Raw genomic sequence first — 16785 nt, 5'->3', positions numbered from 1 at the left:
AGTAGGCAGAGGCAAGTACAGTAGAGAGGTTGAGGGCTCCTCATTAGGACAACATCCTCGTTATGGTTAACATCCCAGTAAAACAGAATCCCATTCATATCCCCATCAGTTCTGCAATGTCCCTTGGACAATGTCCAAACTTTCTCAGCTGGCAGAACTGGCATTGGAGCAGAACTCAGGGAAAATTGGACCATCTTTCTTGGAAAGATTTGGCACGTTTTTGACTTTAAAGTGTCAGGGCTTTGACTGAGTGAGTGGGGCTCAGTGAGCTCAACCCTTTTCCACTGAAATGGATGTGATGATCACACCAGGATTATTGTAATGAATGAGTGATGATTCATCAGACAGGATCTCGCCAAAGTGAGCACTGGCTCGAATCCGAATGAGCAGGGATATTTTTTCAAGGAAGAAGTTTCTCATCACCATGATTGCACTTCGTGTGTTGTGCCAAGACACCAGACATTTAAACCAAGTATTGGACAAGAATGTTCCATTCCTATGGCAAGCATGCCAGAAGCTGACCCTCACTCACAGAGGGAGGCAGCAGGGAAACAGGTCATTCAGCCCGTTGTCTTTGCCAACTATCAAATTTCCATTCATATTAACCCCATTCTTTAACTCACCACATTCTCATCACCTCCTCCCCAGGTTCTCCTACCCATCTCAACACAACAATGTACAGCGGACACTTAACCCGCCAACATGTACATTGCTGGAGCACGGGGTGGGGGGGGGGAACATAAGGTCACAATGAGAATGTGCAAATTACACACAGACAGCACCCAGGTTCAGGATCAAACCCTGGGGTCAGGGGCGCTGAGGCAGTGGCTCTACCTACTGCGCTGAACAGGATAAGATTCACAAACAGACATCACCAAAGACTGATCTCCATTCACATACTCCCCATTAAACATTACACATTAAACATTAAACATCATACTCCCTCTTTATGAACATTAAACTTCCTAAATTCAGATAAACGTAACCCCCTCTGTCCCTTTCTCTTTCCGTCTGATCTGCCCAAATCCTCTCACACACCCTTCTCTCTAAATGCAACACACTTCACCCCCAATCAAAACTCTCTTTCCCCTCCTCCACCCACTGGGTTTACTCAAACTCCACTTTCACTAGGCCCCTCTCCTACTGTCCTCATCTGCTCTCACCACCTCCCTTACTTTACACTCTGCTCCACCTCCCTCTCGTATCAGATTCCATCATCTGCAGCCTCGTGACACCTCCACCTAAGACCTCTCAGCCTATGTTGTTATTTCATGTTCCCTTTCTCCATCTACCTATTTCCCCATTCTCATTTGATCCCGCCTATCCCCACCAGCTATTCCCTCCAAATTTTTATACTAAACCATCTCCTTTCTACTCTTCCTGTCCAGAATGAACGCTCTCCACTCGAAACATTGACTGTCCATTTCCCTTCACAGGTTCTGCCCAAACCATGGACTTCCTCCAGCAGCTTGTTTCTTACTCTAGATTTCAATATCTGCAACTTTGCGTTGTCCACATCCACAACAAGCCTCCTGAAATGATTGTTCATCTGCTTGACAAGGAACTCCTCCACTCCATCAGTGCACATCTTTTATTGATGCACCCTGTCTGGATGCATCAAGGCTTGGTATGGTCACTGCTCTGATCAAGGCAACAAGAAATTGCAGATGTTGTATACACAACCCAGTCCATCATATAAACCAATCTCCCTTCCACTGTCTCTGTCCAATCTCTGTCTCTGGAAATCAGCCAACTTAATCAAGGGCCCCCTCCTTCTTTCTTCCCCCACTTCCATTAGACAGATGATACCAAAGCTTAAGAGCACATATTATTGGACTCAAGGACAGCTTTTGTCTTCCTGTTATCAGGCCTCTCATACGCTAAAAAAATTAACTATTGATCTTTTACTCTACCTCGTTGTGATGCTTATACTGTACTTGTCTACTGACACAATGTTTTCTCAATAACTGCGGATGCCATTTCATTGGCTCTTCACTCAAACCTGAAACATGTGGACTGTGGAGATGCATACAGCAGGATGCTCTTCATTGACAACAGCTCAGCATCCAATACTATCATCCCCTCAAAACTAATCAAAAAGCTACAAGTCAGAATAAGAATCAGAATCAGATTTAATATCACTGACACATGTTGTGAAATTTGTTGTATTGTGCCAGCAGTGCATTGCAATAAAAACTATAAATTATAATAAAAAGTACACAAAAAGAAAGAAAATTAAATGTATAGCGGAAATTTAAAAATGTACTGAAAGAGTGTTCATGGGATCATTGTCCTTTCAGAAATATGATGAAAGAGGGTAAGAAGCTGTTCCTGAAACATTGAGTGTGTGTCTTCAGGCTCCTGTAGCACCTCTTTGATGGTAGCAATGAGAAGTGAGCATATCCTTGGCTTCAATACCTCCTTCCATGAATCTTTCTTCAAATTGGTCACTTGCAGACTCCAGTCAGTTTGAATTGGCAATAATATCTCCTTCTGAATCGCCATTAGCACACATACACCCTAAGGCTGTATACTTAGCCACCACCCCCCCCACCACCACCACTGCTCTACTCACTTTATACTTATGACTGTGAGGCTAGGTACAGCTTCAATGCCACATTTAAGCTTGCTGATGACACCACTGTATTGGTTGGATCAAAGGTGGCAACAAATCAACATAAGGAGGGAGGTTGAACACCTAGCTGAGTGGTGGCACAACAACTCTCATTCAATGTCAGCATAAACAAGGAGATGATTATTGACTTCAGGAGGAAACCATAGGTCCATGAGCCAGTCCTCAATGGGAGATCAGATGTGGAGAGGTTCAGCAACCTTAAATTTGTTGATGTAATCATTACAGAGGATCTCTCCTGGATCCAGCACATAAATGCCATTACAAAGAAAACATGGCAGCACCTTTATTTTCTAAGAAGTTTGTGAAGAATCAGCATGTTATCTAAAACTTTGATAGACCTCAATAATGGCAGAGAGTATATTGACTGGTTGTATCATGGCCTGGTATGGAAATAGCATTTCCCTTGCATGGACAAACCTACTAATAGTGGTGGATATGGCCCAGTCCATCAAGGCAAGGCACTCCTCACCACTGAATTACACGGACCATTGTTACAGGAAAACAATATCCATCATCAAGGATGCCCATGTTCTCTTCTCACTGCTGCCATCAGGAAGGTGGTACAGGAGTCTCAGGACCCACACCAACAGGTTCAGGAACAGGTATTACTCCTCAACTCTAAAGTATGAATCTTTTTCTTTTGCAGCAATGAGACCTCTCCCCTTAGCTCTACATGTTGTTCTTTCGTCTCCACATGTGCTGTTGTCTACACATATGCATCGTCCTCTCTCCCTCTCTCGTTGAATGTGAATACAACGTTAAAGCCATCTCCCGTGCTTTTACTTAATATATGTGTAGTTGTGCACAGGCACAACTGAAGTTCAGAAAATATCATGAACTGCACCCAGAGTTATGGGATAAAACAGCAAGAGTTAAACAGCATGAAGAAGCCAAAGGAACCTTGAGTAATAGTGAAAAACACGCAAATTTAAAGTAAAAATAAAATGATGATGGCTTCAGTCAGGAAAATTGATGAATTTGATAGTGATAATGAATGCTGGGAGTTGTATATCAAGAGCGTTGAGCTGCATTGTAATGCGAGAAACGCAGAGGAGCAAAAGAAAGCCCCTACACTTCTTAGCTTAATGAGCTCAAGAACATACTGTCTCTTACGCAACTTAGTAACCCCTGCAAAGCCAGAAATCAAGCCGTTTGATGAAATTGTTACAATTTTCCAAAATTACTTGAGCTGTAAACTGTTGGTAATAGCTTAGAGATTTAGATTCTACAAAAGGAACCAGTCAAAAGATGAAGGGCTTTCTGAATACACAGCAGAACTGTGCAAACTTTCCCAGTACTGTGACATTCAAGATGGACTTTATGGTACATTAAGGGACAGCTCAGTCAAAGCACTCAGAAGAGGCTATTATCCGAAACAGACCTAACCTTAGAATGGGTATTGACCACAGCAATATTGTGAGAAACTGCAGCAAAGGATGCAGCATAGCTACAGAAAAAGAGATTAGAATGTGAGATGCACACAATGCCTCTGAATAGTGCGAAAAGCCAAAAGTTATATTGATGTGGGAAATCCTCCCATGCTGCAAATGAATGTTGGTTCAAAGAAACATCAGCAGAAAATGTCACAGGCAGATCACATAGAGAGAATATACAAAGCAGACAAAAACCACAACCCAGCGAAAAGTCTCAAACACAAAACTAAGCAAATGTATTAACTTACTGAATGTAAAACAGCATCGGACAACATAGATTCTGACAAAGTTGAACTGTCATGCCTAGAACTGCAGAGTATAGCCGAAGCAGATTACAAAATTATCTTGGTCACAATAGGTGTGTCTGGTGTAAAGCTGAAAATGGAGCTGGACACAGGATCATCTCCAGAGGCTGACTACAACTGACTGTTTCCTAAGATTCAATTAGAAAAGACCTCCACATGAGAAAAACTGCCCCACAAAGGCAAACAGAAAGCAAATGTGATGTATGGAGGCTAAACACAGCAGTTAGAGCTTTATGTATTGAAAAGTGGAGGACCAGCACTTTTTGGATGTGAATGGTTGCGAAAATCCAACTAGACTGGCACTCAATCAAAGCTCTCAGTGGGTCATCAACAGGCAATGGTAGCCCAAATGTTAGCCCTAACCAGAGACTGGCACAGCTGCTTAATGCAATTGAGAAGGTGCTTAAGAAGAGGATTGGTAAACTCAAAGGCATGAAGGCTAGAGTTGAAGTAGATGATACAGCAACATCAAGATTCCATAAAGCACGTCCAAGTGCCTTACACACTACATCGAAGTGGATGCTGAACTGCAGGGCTTGGAGGCATTTGGAATTCTCTCCAAGGCTGAGTGGAATGATTGGGCCACACTCATTTTCCTGGTGATCAAGAAAGGAAAGGCAGGAGCCATTCGCATATGAGGTATGTGGGGATCTCAAGGTAAACAGCAATTCAGTGCTGTGTACTGTGCAGTATCCCCTGTCACGAATATAAGAAATTTTGGCATCTTTGGCAGATGGAGAGTGGATTTCAAAGATTGAATTGTCAGAAGCCTATCTGGAAATGAAAATTGAGGAGTCAAGCAGGAAGTTCCCCATAATCAACATTCACAAGGGACTGTTCCAGTTTCACCATCTCATCTTTGGCATCACATCTGCTCCAGCAATCTAGCAAAGAGCAACTCCAAGTGCTCCAAGATATCTCAGGGACACAATATTACCTTGATGACATCATTGTGGCTGGCAAAAATGATGAAGAGCACCTCCAAAACCCTGTAAAGTGCTCACCAGGCTGAGTGAGTATGGTCTGTGCGCAAAGAGAGAGAAATGTGAGCTTTTCAAGAATAAAATCTCATATTTTGGGCAGATTATTGACAAGCATGGCTTACATAAGTCACAAGAGAAGATTGAAGCAGTGGCACCCAAACTTAAAAATGTGTCACAACTCAGGTCATAGTTTGGCCTTGTAAACTACTACCACCGGTTTCTCCCAAACATTGCTACAGTGCTGCATACATTGAATGCATTATTACAGACAGGAGCAAAGTGGGAATGGTCAGGAAGATGTGAAAAAGCATTAAAGAAAACAAAGAGAATAATAATATCTCACAAACTTCTCACCCAGTATGACCCATCCCTGCCCATGAGACTGGCATGTGATGCATCCCCTTGTGGCATTGGAGCCATTTTGTCACAGATTATGAAAGACAGATCTGAATGCCTGATTACATTTGCTTCAAGATCACTGATGAACGCAAAACACAACTATGCACAGATTGACGGAGAGACCCTTAGTCTGGTATGGGGAAATAAAGAAGTTCCACTACTCCTACAGACAAAAGTTTATGCTAGTGGCAGATCACCAGCCCCCTTGTGTCAATTTTCAATCCCTGGAATGGAATTCCAATGATGACTGCTACCCAATTACAATGTTGGGCAATATTCCTAGGAGCCCACTCTTATGACATAGAGTTCAAGGGTACCAAGCAACACAACAAAGCTGATGGCTTGTCACATCTTTCAATATGAACTGAAGAAGAAAAATCTTCACACTGTGACCCACCAAAAGTATTTTACACCGCATTGATGGACTAGTTGCTGATAACTTATTCTGAAATACCAAAGGAATGACTCGATGTTATCAAAAGTCTATGAAATTACATGCAAGGATGGCCGGGTCATGGTAAGCCTATGTTTCCAGAGTTCTCAGTGAGATGAGACAACTGTCAGTATGTCAAAGAACACTGATGTGTGGAGGATCTTGTGTTGTGGTTCCTTTTAAACTGCATACCAGAGTGTTAGAAAACCTGCATGAAGGGCACCTGGGTACTTTCAAGTTGAAGATTCTCACCTGGAGCTACATGTGATGGCTGGGAATTGATAAGCAGGTTGAAAACTTGGCCAAAAGCTGTTTGGGATGCCAAAAAGTTCAAACTGCCCCTCCAAAAGCACCGTGGGAGTGTCCATCATCACCATGGAATAGATTACATATTGACTTTACTGAGCCATTCTTGGACTCCTTTATTTCTGATTGTGGTTGTTGCTCATTCTAAGTGGCCAGAGGTTATACCAAATTAAATCAACCCTCAGCAAAGACTCTCTTCGCTCTGAGGACTATCTTCACCAGAAGCGGCTTAGCAGAACAAATTGTGAGTGATAACAGACCGCAATACATGTCAGAAGAATTCTGACTGTTCATGAAGAAAAATGGGATCAGACATTTCAAGTCATCCCCTCACCACCCAGCAAAGAACAGTTAGCTGGAAGGTTTATTCAAACCTTCAAGAAGTCCAGTAAAGTAATGGACAAGGTGGACATTTCCCTTCAGCACAAGGTAGACAACTTCCTTTTCGTGTATCAGAACTATGCTCGAGCAACAACAAATCAAACACCTGCAAAGGTGTTTGTGAGCAGGAATCTGAGACTGTGCATAGATCTTCTGAAACCAGATCTATGGTGGGAAGTGCAGGATAAACAGTTCAGCCAGTTGCTAAATGAACCAGAAGGAGCTTCAAGATTGGACAGGAAGTCCTAGCATGTAATTACCGATAAGACAAGTAGACAACCAATGGGATAGCTACAAGAACTGGCCCACTGATGTACACAGTGGAGGTTGGAGATCAGACATGGGGATGTCATGTGGACCACATACTAGATGCTCAACTGAAGAACACACCCGAGTCAACTGCATCCAACACAACGAACTCACCAGACTTACCTCACAGTGATGATGTCATTGACAGCAACGTGACACCGGAAACTGAGAAAGTTGTCTTAGTCAAGACACCTACCAAGCATGATGGCACTCCAGAGGTCCAGAGGCACTATCCTGAAAGAAACGGAGTGCCATCCAGAAGACTGGACTTTTAGAACTGTGAAGTTAGTTATGGACTGTTACTGTGAAAGCTTGTTTATTTGGAATATGAGCTTATGAAAAGGAAATTGAATGTTTTGTATACATAGTCTTATGTTGTATTAATCTAAAGGGGAAGGAAGTGTGATGTATGGATCTATTTCTTTTAGAGCATTGACCCCTCCCCCAGAACTATGTATTCATCTTTTGTCTACTCCTGTGCTGTTGTCTACACACGTGCATTACTCTCTGTCTCTCTCTGTAATGTGAATACACACAGCCATCTCCTGTGTGTGTGCTTTAATTTAATATATGTAGTTGTGCACTGACATAACATCAACCATCAGGCTCTTAAACCAGTGGGGATAACTTCACTCAACTTCATTCGCCTCATTACTAAACTGTTCCCACAACCTATTGGAAGCAACACACACAAAACGCTGGTGGAACACAGTAGACCAGGCAGCATCTATAGGGAGAAGCACTGTCGACATTTCGGGCGGAGACCCTTCGTCCTGACGAAGCGTCTTAGCCCAAAGCTTCGACAGCACTTCTCCCTATAGATGCTGCCTGACCTGCTGCGTTCCACCAGCATTTTGTGTGTGTTGCTTGAATTTCCAGCATCTGCAGATTTCCTTGTGTTTGCCCCACAACCTATGGACTCACATTCAAGGACTCAACATTTCATGCTGTCAATATTTATTGTTTAGTATTTAATTTTATTATTGTTGTTATAAGTTTTTTTCTTTTTCCTCTTTTTGTATTTATACAGTTTGTTAGATTTTTTTGCACATTGATTGGTTATCTGTTCCACTTCATGCGATCTTTCATTGATTCTATGTTTCTTGTATTTACTGTGATTCCCCACAAGAAAATGAAGCTCAGGTTATATATGATAACATATAGTATGTAGTATGTACTTCGATAATAAATTTGCTTTGACCTTTGAATTATATTTTGCATTTTGTTTTCCTTTTTACCACCTCAATGTATTTAATGGTATTAGTTCTACAAGATTATTTATACAAGAATGATCTGCTCTGATGGCTCGCGATCAAAAAATTTTCACTCTATCTCCACACATGTGACGATATAAACCAATTACCACTATATACATTCATTCAGCATTGTGGCTTGCATTGCAGTCCCTTTAAAAGAGTGAAAAGATCACATCCACTGGGATTCACACTGACAAGTGAGAGAACGTGCAATGCACTGACAATGAGACCTAACAGCACTATTCTGGGAGACTAGCTGTTGAAATTCTGGCTCTGTATGTGCCTTTCATAAATGGAGTGAGGATGAGGTGCGTTAGGTTCTGTGTGATGGGACAGTGTAGGGGAAGGTTTACTCCTGCAGCTAACCCTTTGTTTCTATACCAAAAGACAGCATTGTGTGTTGACAGCTACAAACCACTGCCAAGGCTCAGAGATATCCCCATAACAATCTTCCAATTTTGACAGTCATCTTTGCACTTGGGAATGCAAGTTATTCATAAAGGGACATTCTTACTCGTTCACCCTTGAGGCCCATGTCTCCCTTGAAGCCTGGGAAGCCATCTTCACCCTGGGGAAAAAGAGGAAAAACAATGAGTGAGCTATAAAACAGCAGAATGTTTTGCCCGAGTAAAAGGAATTGCACATATGTTGCTCTTTTAACAAACTTGGGAGCTTACTGACTGTGCTTTCGTGAACTGCATTCACTGTTGCAATGTTGTATAGCCAATTTTATATTGCAAGATCGCACATACTGCAAAAAGATTTAATAATACTTGCTCCTTTGGATATTGTACATTTCCCAGGCTACTGTGAAGATCTCCTCTGTGCTCTATTGAGTGTGACATTAATATACAACCAGCTGAGTGCATGGGAGGCTAATATGGGTGGACATCACTTCGAACTGTACAGCATTGCCCCAGTACTATACAGGAACATCAGTGTGACTTACACCCCTGATGTGTCCGGAGTGGCTTCTGAAGGAACAATCAGCTGAGACGTGAAGGTATTACCTACAATGCCAACACTGAAATGGAGGAAAGAGTTCTTCCATAAGGAACAGGGACTCCTCAGCAGTTTGGTCTGCTCAGTTCCCAGAAGGAAAGATGGAAACCTCAGCCCTCATTACAAACTCACAATCTCACTCAACTTCTCTGATTTGTGCTCTAACTTTGCAGTCAGCTCACATAGTTTACCACTCATGGGTTCCTTGGTTCTACAGGAAGTGGCTGACTGTAGTCATCAGGCAGAAGTTTCCTCACTGGTACACTTAATGGAGTGCAAGACTGCCCAAGAAGGGCTCTCATATTGAGAATATAGCAGCATCTTGTCTGTTTCACACCAATGACCTACTGTCTCCAGCATCCAGTATCAGTGATGTGTCTCGTTGCATACTTAATAAAATGAGATATGGAGGAGAAGGGGCTGTGCAACAGGACCCTGGATAAACAATGTTCACATTGAAATATACCAGAGGAGCCATTCTGTTGCCCATTGGTCACAATAAGCGTACATTCCCAATGACCACCTTCAGGGGGCAGCAGGTTGGGCTAACTCCCAGACTGTGGTGTCTGAGGTGCTAAGGCCCCAACCGGGCACCACCCTGGCAGAAAGTGGTAGGAAAGGGGATGGAGTTATTGGTTGGTGGATACCAAACCTTGAGTGTATAAGCCAATGGATTGAGATTGAATGTGCCCTGAGTCCCACAGTAAATAAAATGGAAACCACAGGGATGGGAATGGAAATCTCACCCAAAAGTAAAGTGAGGAGGTGGAGAACTACAAGACAATACAACACAGAAACAGGTTCTTCAGGCTAACTGGTACAGGACAAGCAAATTGCCCAAGCTAGTGGGTAGTTAGCTCATAAGGGGGATTACACAGGAGTTAAATTCAAGGCATCAAATAATGATTGCTGCATTACTGAATGGAAAGGATGATAAAGAGGGATTGCAAAAGGTTAGAGGATAAGGGTCATTGATCCAGATAGAGAGATAATCGATCAATCTCTTCAATCAGTAATTGGTGAGATCATCAATCAGTGAGCTCACTGATAATTGGCACATTAATCAGTGAACTCCTTGATCAGTAAACTCATCCAATAGTGAACTCATTGATCACTGAGCATATTAATCAGTGACCCATGAACCAGTGAGGTCATCAATCAGCAAACTTGTCAATCACTAAGCCTGTCAATTGGTGAGCTCATCAATCATTGAACTCATTGATCAACCAGTGAGCTCATCAATCAATGAGTACATCAATCATTGAGCTCATCAATCATTAACTCTGTCAATCACTTGGCTCACTAGTCACTGGGTGATCAATCAATTGATTCATCATTGGAACCAAATCAAGAAAGGACTAGAGTTCCAAGAAATTTTCTCACCTTTTCTCCTTTGTGTCCCAGCAGCCCTCGGATTCCTTCTGATCCCTGAAATGCAGAGAAGAGCAGTAAGCCAGGGGACTAAGAGCAAACTGGAGTGATCATATTCAAAGACTCTGTCATAGACAGATACAACTGATCATCCCCAGTACAAGGTCTCACCTTCACACCACGAGGGCCAGGATAACCAATTGGACCTTGAGGACCTGGCTGACCCTGTGATATAAACAAGAGAGAGTTGATTATATATATCATCAGGCAGAGAACATAGAAGACTACAGCAACGAACAGCCCCATCAGCCCATGATGCTGTAATGACCTTTTAACCCATTCCAAGATCAATCTAACACTCCCTGCCCACATAGACCTGCAATTATCTTTCATCTCTTAAATATTCCTGACAGTATTCCATGAACTCACATGCCCTGTGTAAACAAAACTACCTCAGACATCCCCACTTTACTTTCCTCCTATAACCATAAATGTCTCTTGTATTAGTTATTCCCACCCTGGGAGAAAAGCATCGACTGTTCACTCTTTCTATGCATCTGCTCATATTATGTGCTTCTATCGCATTGCCTCTCATCCTCCTTTGCTCCAAAAGAAAAACTCTTGTTTGCACAGCCCTTTCTGATAAGACATTATATTATCTAGGTGGCATCCAGGTAAACCTCCTTTGCATTCTCTCTAAAGCTTACACATCCTTCCTATAATAAGATGAGGAGAACTGAACATCAAGAACTCAACATCAATGTAACCAGAGTTTTATAGAGCTACAATATTACCACACGTCACTTGAACTAAGTAATGAAGGCCAATATATCATATGCTTTCCTAACTACCCTACAAACTTGCACAGTATCTTTGAGGTAGCTATGTGCTAAGACCCCAAGAACCCTCCATTCCTTCAAACTTCTAAAAATGCTGCCATTAACCTTGTATTCTGCTTTCAATTTTGATCTTCCAAATTGTATCAGTTCACTGTTTTTCAGGTTGAACTCTCTCTGAAACTTCTTGGCCCAATACTGCATCCTGTCAATTTCAGGATCATCTATCAGTTTTAATATCACTAGCATATGTTGTGAAATTTGTTAACTTAGCAGGAGCAGTACAATACAATACCTGATTGATAAATAAATAAATAAATTACAGTAAATGTATATAATGTTTATTAAATAGATAAATTAAAGATAGTGCTAAAACATAAACAATTAAAAAAATGAGATGATGTTCATGGGTTCAATGTCCATTTAGAAAATGGTCCATTTTGTCTTTTGTAACCTTAAAGAATGCCCCAAGAGCCACATAGACTCAGTGGGCTGAATAGCCTTCATCTGCGTCCAGAGAAAAAAACATATGAAAGTGCCTCAGGTCTTGATCTCTGGTGGCTTGCTTGGACTGTAGGCATTGTTCCAGTGCTTCAGATCTCCTTTAGTGCATTGGTTTCCTGCAAAGCGATCTTCATCTACCAGGACTTCCTGTACTCTGCACAATTCCCTACTTTAGGGGAAGTGGGAGATTGGGATTGCTCTGAGAGACAGTACACCCTCAATGGGTTGAACAGTCTCCGATTTCATGGGGTAATACAATAAATAATGTAACTGAGTACAGTTTAGGATTACACATGGTGGGCCGGACATCATATCTACAAAGGACTCTGCATTTGAATGGTTTTAGATCTTGACCTGCTTCTCTGTGGAAGGGACACCAATGGGAGGAGGAAAATGGAAAATATCATCGTGTCATTCAGTAAGTTCCACTGCCAACCCAACCTACAACTAACATTAAGGAAAAACTCACCCTGCAATTTCCAGACAATTAATTCCATTTTTAAAGTTCTGTCAGTGTAATGTAGCAAACCAGGCAGCTGTCAAGGTCTTCCAATAACAAACCAATCTTACCTCTAAATGAGTTGCAAAGAAAGATAGGATGGATATTGGTCTTCCCACCCACAGAATCAATGCTGACCATCAAGCACACTTTGCACCAATCCTACACTAAACCACTTCCTGTTGTAATTTATAATTTTTTTAAATTATGTATTGCAATGTACTGCTCCTCAAAACAGCAAATTTCATAACATATTCTAGAGATATTAAACCTAATTCTGATTCGGATTGAATGCTAATTATCAGTGAACCATTTATCAAGTTATGCAACACACTAACAGCCCCTTGGCCTATTGTATTGATATTGGTCATCCAGTACTGTTCTGCATTTCACCCAAATCTTCACACTCAGCCCATATTGTATCAAGTACTAATCTTAGTACTTCATTGTACCTATGCATACATATATTTATGCATGTTATAATAAACTCGGATTTTGGCTTTTTTTTTTAATTGACCCCACAAGCAAATGGAGAATAAGCAACCCTTACTCTATCCCGTGCTTCAGACCTACCTGGTTGCCTTTGGAACCCGATGGACCTTCTTTACCTGGATGACCCTGTAAGAATGAAAGCAACAGGTCAGAGGTCAAGGTGCAAAAGTTAGCCAAAAAAGCATCCCGATAAAGATTCGTGTACAACAAGCTTTAGGAACTCAGCAGGTTGGACTGCATCCATGGAAATGAGCAGTCAACGTTTCGGTCCGAAAACTTGCGTCAGGACTTGACGAAGGGTCTTGGTCCAAAACATTGACTGCTCATTTCCATAGATGCGGCCTGACCTGCAGAGTTCCTCCAGCTCGTTGTACGTGTCGCTTTGACCCCAGCTTCTGCAGTGTACTTGTGTTTCAGGTAAAGATTGTACTTCATTAGTACATTAAAATCCTTGATTACAGAGTTTGACTACAGACTGCTGCAACATTTATGAACTCAGGGACGTGGAATATAACCTTTTTTCTGTGTGGCTATATTTTACTGTTATTTCTTTTATGCCATGTACGTTTTGCTGTGTATGACTATTGGTACTCTGTTTTATACTTCAGCTCAGGAGTAGCACTGTTTCCTTTAACTGTAATCATGGGCATTCTTGTATGATTAAATGACAATTAAACTTAAACATAGGTCAAAAAATGTCAAAACCCAAAAATCCAAAGTAGTCATTGTATTTTTACTAATATTCTATATGTGCTTGTATATGCAAGGACTGGGCCTCAAAGCCATGGTTTTGCTTAGCAGTCATCAGGTTGGTCAACGTATGATAACGGTGGGCTGGAGGGAGAGAGCCTCATCTACATAGATGCATATTCTACATCGTTGTTTTTTACAGATACTTTATATGGTTTTGTTGATTAGTATGTGTGAAGACTGGGGTCCTCAAGCTGCAGTGTCACAGGGGTGGGGGTGGGGCATTGGGATTATTTAACTCCGTGAAAGTGTTCATATGTTTGACTGTTGGTTAGGGGCTTTAACACCTAGACCCATAGAACCATAGGACCGGCCCTTCAGCCCTCCATGTCGTGCCGACCCATATAATCCTTAAAAACAATGTACTAAATCCACACTACCCCACTATAGTAATGTTGTCTTCTTTGGCTGTATTCATGAGTATTCATGAATGGATGAATGACAAGTAAACTTGAATTGAATTGAAGGGAGCAGAGAAAACATAAGAGAAACAAAATACCTTTAAGTAATTCCTCAGTCAAAATGGAGCTAAAATTATAGAGTCACAGACTCATACGGCATGGAAATATGCCCTTCAGCCTACCTAGCCCATGCTAACCATTAACTATCCATTTACACCAATCCCATTTTAGTTCCTCTACATTCCCATCAATGCCCCCCAGATTCTATCCCTCACCCACACACCAGTGACAATTTACAATGGCAAAATAGCCCCATCAACTTTGGGATGTGAAAGAAACTGGAACACCCAAGGGAAACACACAGCCACAGGGAGAGCATACAAACTCTACACAGACTGTGAGGTAGCAGCACTAACCACCGGGCTACCGCACCAGGACCAGGACTGGTTAAAGATTCTGTGAAACTTTATTTTCAAATCTCCCATCATCCAACCAGACTATCACCCACCAACTCTAGGTTGTTGGCAACACATGAAGTATGCAGACAGTAGGATTATTTAGTCAGACAGTGATGTGGGCAGAGTTGGCCACAGGACACAGGTCCAGCTTCCATCATCAGCTTATTAAAACACATGTCTCTCCCAGGCGCACTCACACACAGAGGGTTAAATCATCTTGTTCAAAAATCTTACCCTGCCCTTCACCACAATCTCTGGGCATAGAAGGAATGACTCAATAGCACAGCTCATTACATAACATCTCTGGATGTGGGTCTGCGGCTACTTACTGGAGGACCATCAGCACCAGGGATTCCGGGCAGACCAGGCTTCCCAGTTGGACCCTGCAGAAAGCAAGAACAATGAAGAAACATCAGATGAGGGCCCTTCTATCCTTCAGCAAAGTTACAAGATTGGTGTATGCCAAAGTCATAACAGCCTGAACCATCTACTCTTCCATGAATCAATGAATTAAGGATGTCAGAAATGTTAAGGTATTGGCAGTCTGAGGAAACTGGAAGTCCATGAGCCAGTCCTCATCAGAGGATCTGAGTGGCAAAGAATCCATAACTTTAAATTCCTCAGCGTTATCATTTCAAAGGATCTGTTCTGGGTCCAACACGCAAGTGCTACTACAAAGAAGGCATGGCGGTGCCTCTTATTTCTTGGAATTTTGCAAAGAGTCAGTATGTCATCTGAAGCTTTAACATATTTCTATAGATGAACTGTGGAGAGTATATTGACAAGTTGCATCACAGCCTGGTATGGAAACACCGACACCCTTGAAATTAAAAGCAAACAAAAGATAGCCTTTCCTACATTGAGTACATCTTTGTGGGGTACTATCACATAAAAGCAGCATCTATCATCGAAGACACACACCATCTGGGTTATGCTGTCTTCCCCTTGCTGCCATCAGGAAGGAGGTACAAAGCCTTGGGTCCTACACCACCAGGTTCAAGAACAGTTATTACCCCTCAACCAACAGATGTCTGAACCAGAGTGGATAACTTTACTCGCACTAACACTGAGGTCCCAACTGATTTCACAAGCTATGGATTCACTTTCAAGGGTTCTACTACTTCTATTCTCAGCACTATTTATCTTATTTTGTTTTTCTTTTTTGTATTTGCAAAATTTGTTGTCTTTTGCACATTGATTGTTCCATCTTTGTTTGCATGCAGTTTTTTTCATTGATTCTATTGTGTTTCTTTGTATCTATTGTGAATACCCACAGGCAAATGAATCTCAGGGAAGTATATGGTGACATATATGTACTTCCACAATAAATGTACTTTGAACTTTGAGTGCTGAGGAAGTTACAGAGGTCTGAACCACTCCTAAATTAAAGCTACCTGCCAAAAAAAAAAGGGATGAGCACCTTGCACTGACAGTGACTTACTCCAGGAAACTGGCCTGTGAATGTTTCATGGAGCAGATATCAAACTGAAAGAGACACTCGTCATGAACAACAGTTGGAGTGTTGAGGAGTGAGGGTTTTGCCTTTTCCTTTAACCTCTGCAGATCAGGTACACATGTGCACTGGTTCTTCTAGTTGATTCTGAGGCCCTGGTTTAATTCTCCCAACTCTTATCCACTGCAGAATGTACAGAAGCCAGTAGTCACTTACCACAGGTTTAAAAACAACTACTCCCCTTCAGTCATTAAGTTTTTGAACTAACTGGCACGACCTTAACCATTACCTTAGTATTGTAACACTCACTTTGCACTAAAATAGACTTTACATTTTGATTGTCCTAATTGTGATCTTTGTAAAACTGGGATCCACTTTATGCTTAATTTATGTTTTCATTGTGAAAGTTTCTTATATGAAGCTACTGAATGTGCCAGTGATGCAGCTGCAAGTAAATTTTTCATTGCAGCTGTGCATTCACGTAGTTCTGCATAAAACAATAAACATCAGGTCAAGACGCTTTTATTGCCATTTCAACCATAACTGCTGCTACAGTACACAGTAAAAACGAAACAATGC

General features: G+C 41.7%; 1 protein-coding gene across 1 annotated transcript in view; it reads right to left on the bottom strand.

Annotated features, from left to right (window-relative positions):
• LOC132394459 (collagen alpha-1(V) chain-like) overlaps positions 1–16785 on the bottom strand; it is a 251204-nt gene that overhangs the window by 82536 nt on the left and 151883 nt on the right. Inside the window, exons 25-29 of the mRNA XM_059970642.1 lie at positions 15083–15136; positions 13226–13270; positions 10985–11038; positions 10826–10870; positions 8955–9008 (exon numbers count right to left, since the gene is read on the bottom strand). Of these exons, the coding sequence (XP_059826625.1) occupies positions 8955–9008; positions 10826–10870; positions 10985–11038; positions 13226–13270; positions 15083–15136 (252 nt within the window). The remainder of the gene's footprint in view (positions 1–8954; positions 9009–10825; positions 10871–10984; positions 11039–13225; positions 13271–15082; positions 15137–16785) is intronic.

This window comes from Hypanus sabinus, chromosome 5, assembly GCF_030144855.1.
Source record: "Hypanus sabinus isolate sHypSab1 chromosome 5, sHypSab1.hap1, whole genome shotgun sequence".
NCBI classification, from domain to species: domain Eukaryota; kingdom Metazoa; phylum Chordata; class Chondrichthyes; order Myliobatiformes; family Dasyatidae; genus Hypanus; species Hypanus sabinus.
The sequence above is the reverse complement of the archived record's forward strand: the minus strand, read 5'-3'. Positions and strand labels throughout refer to the sequence as shown.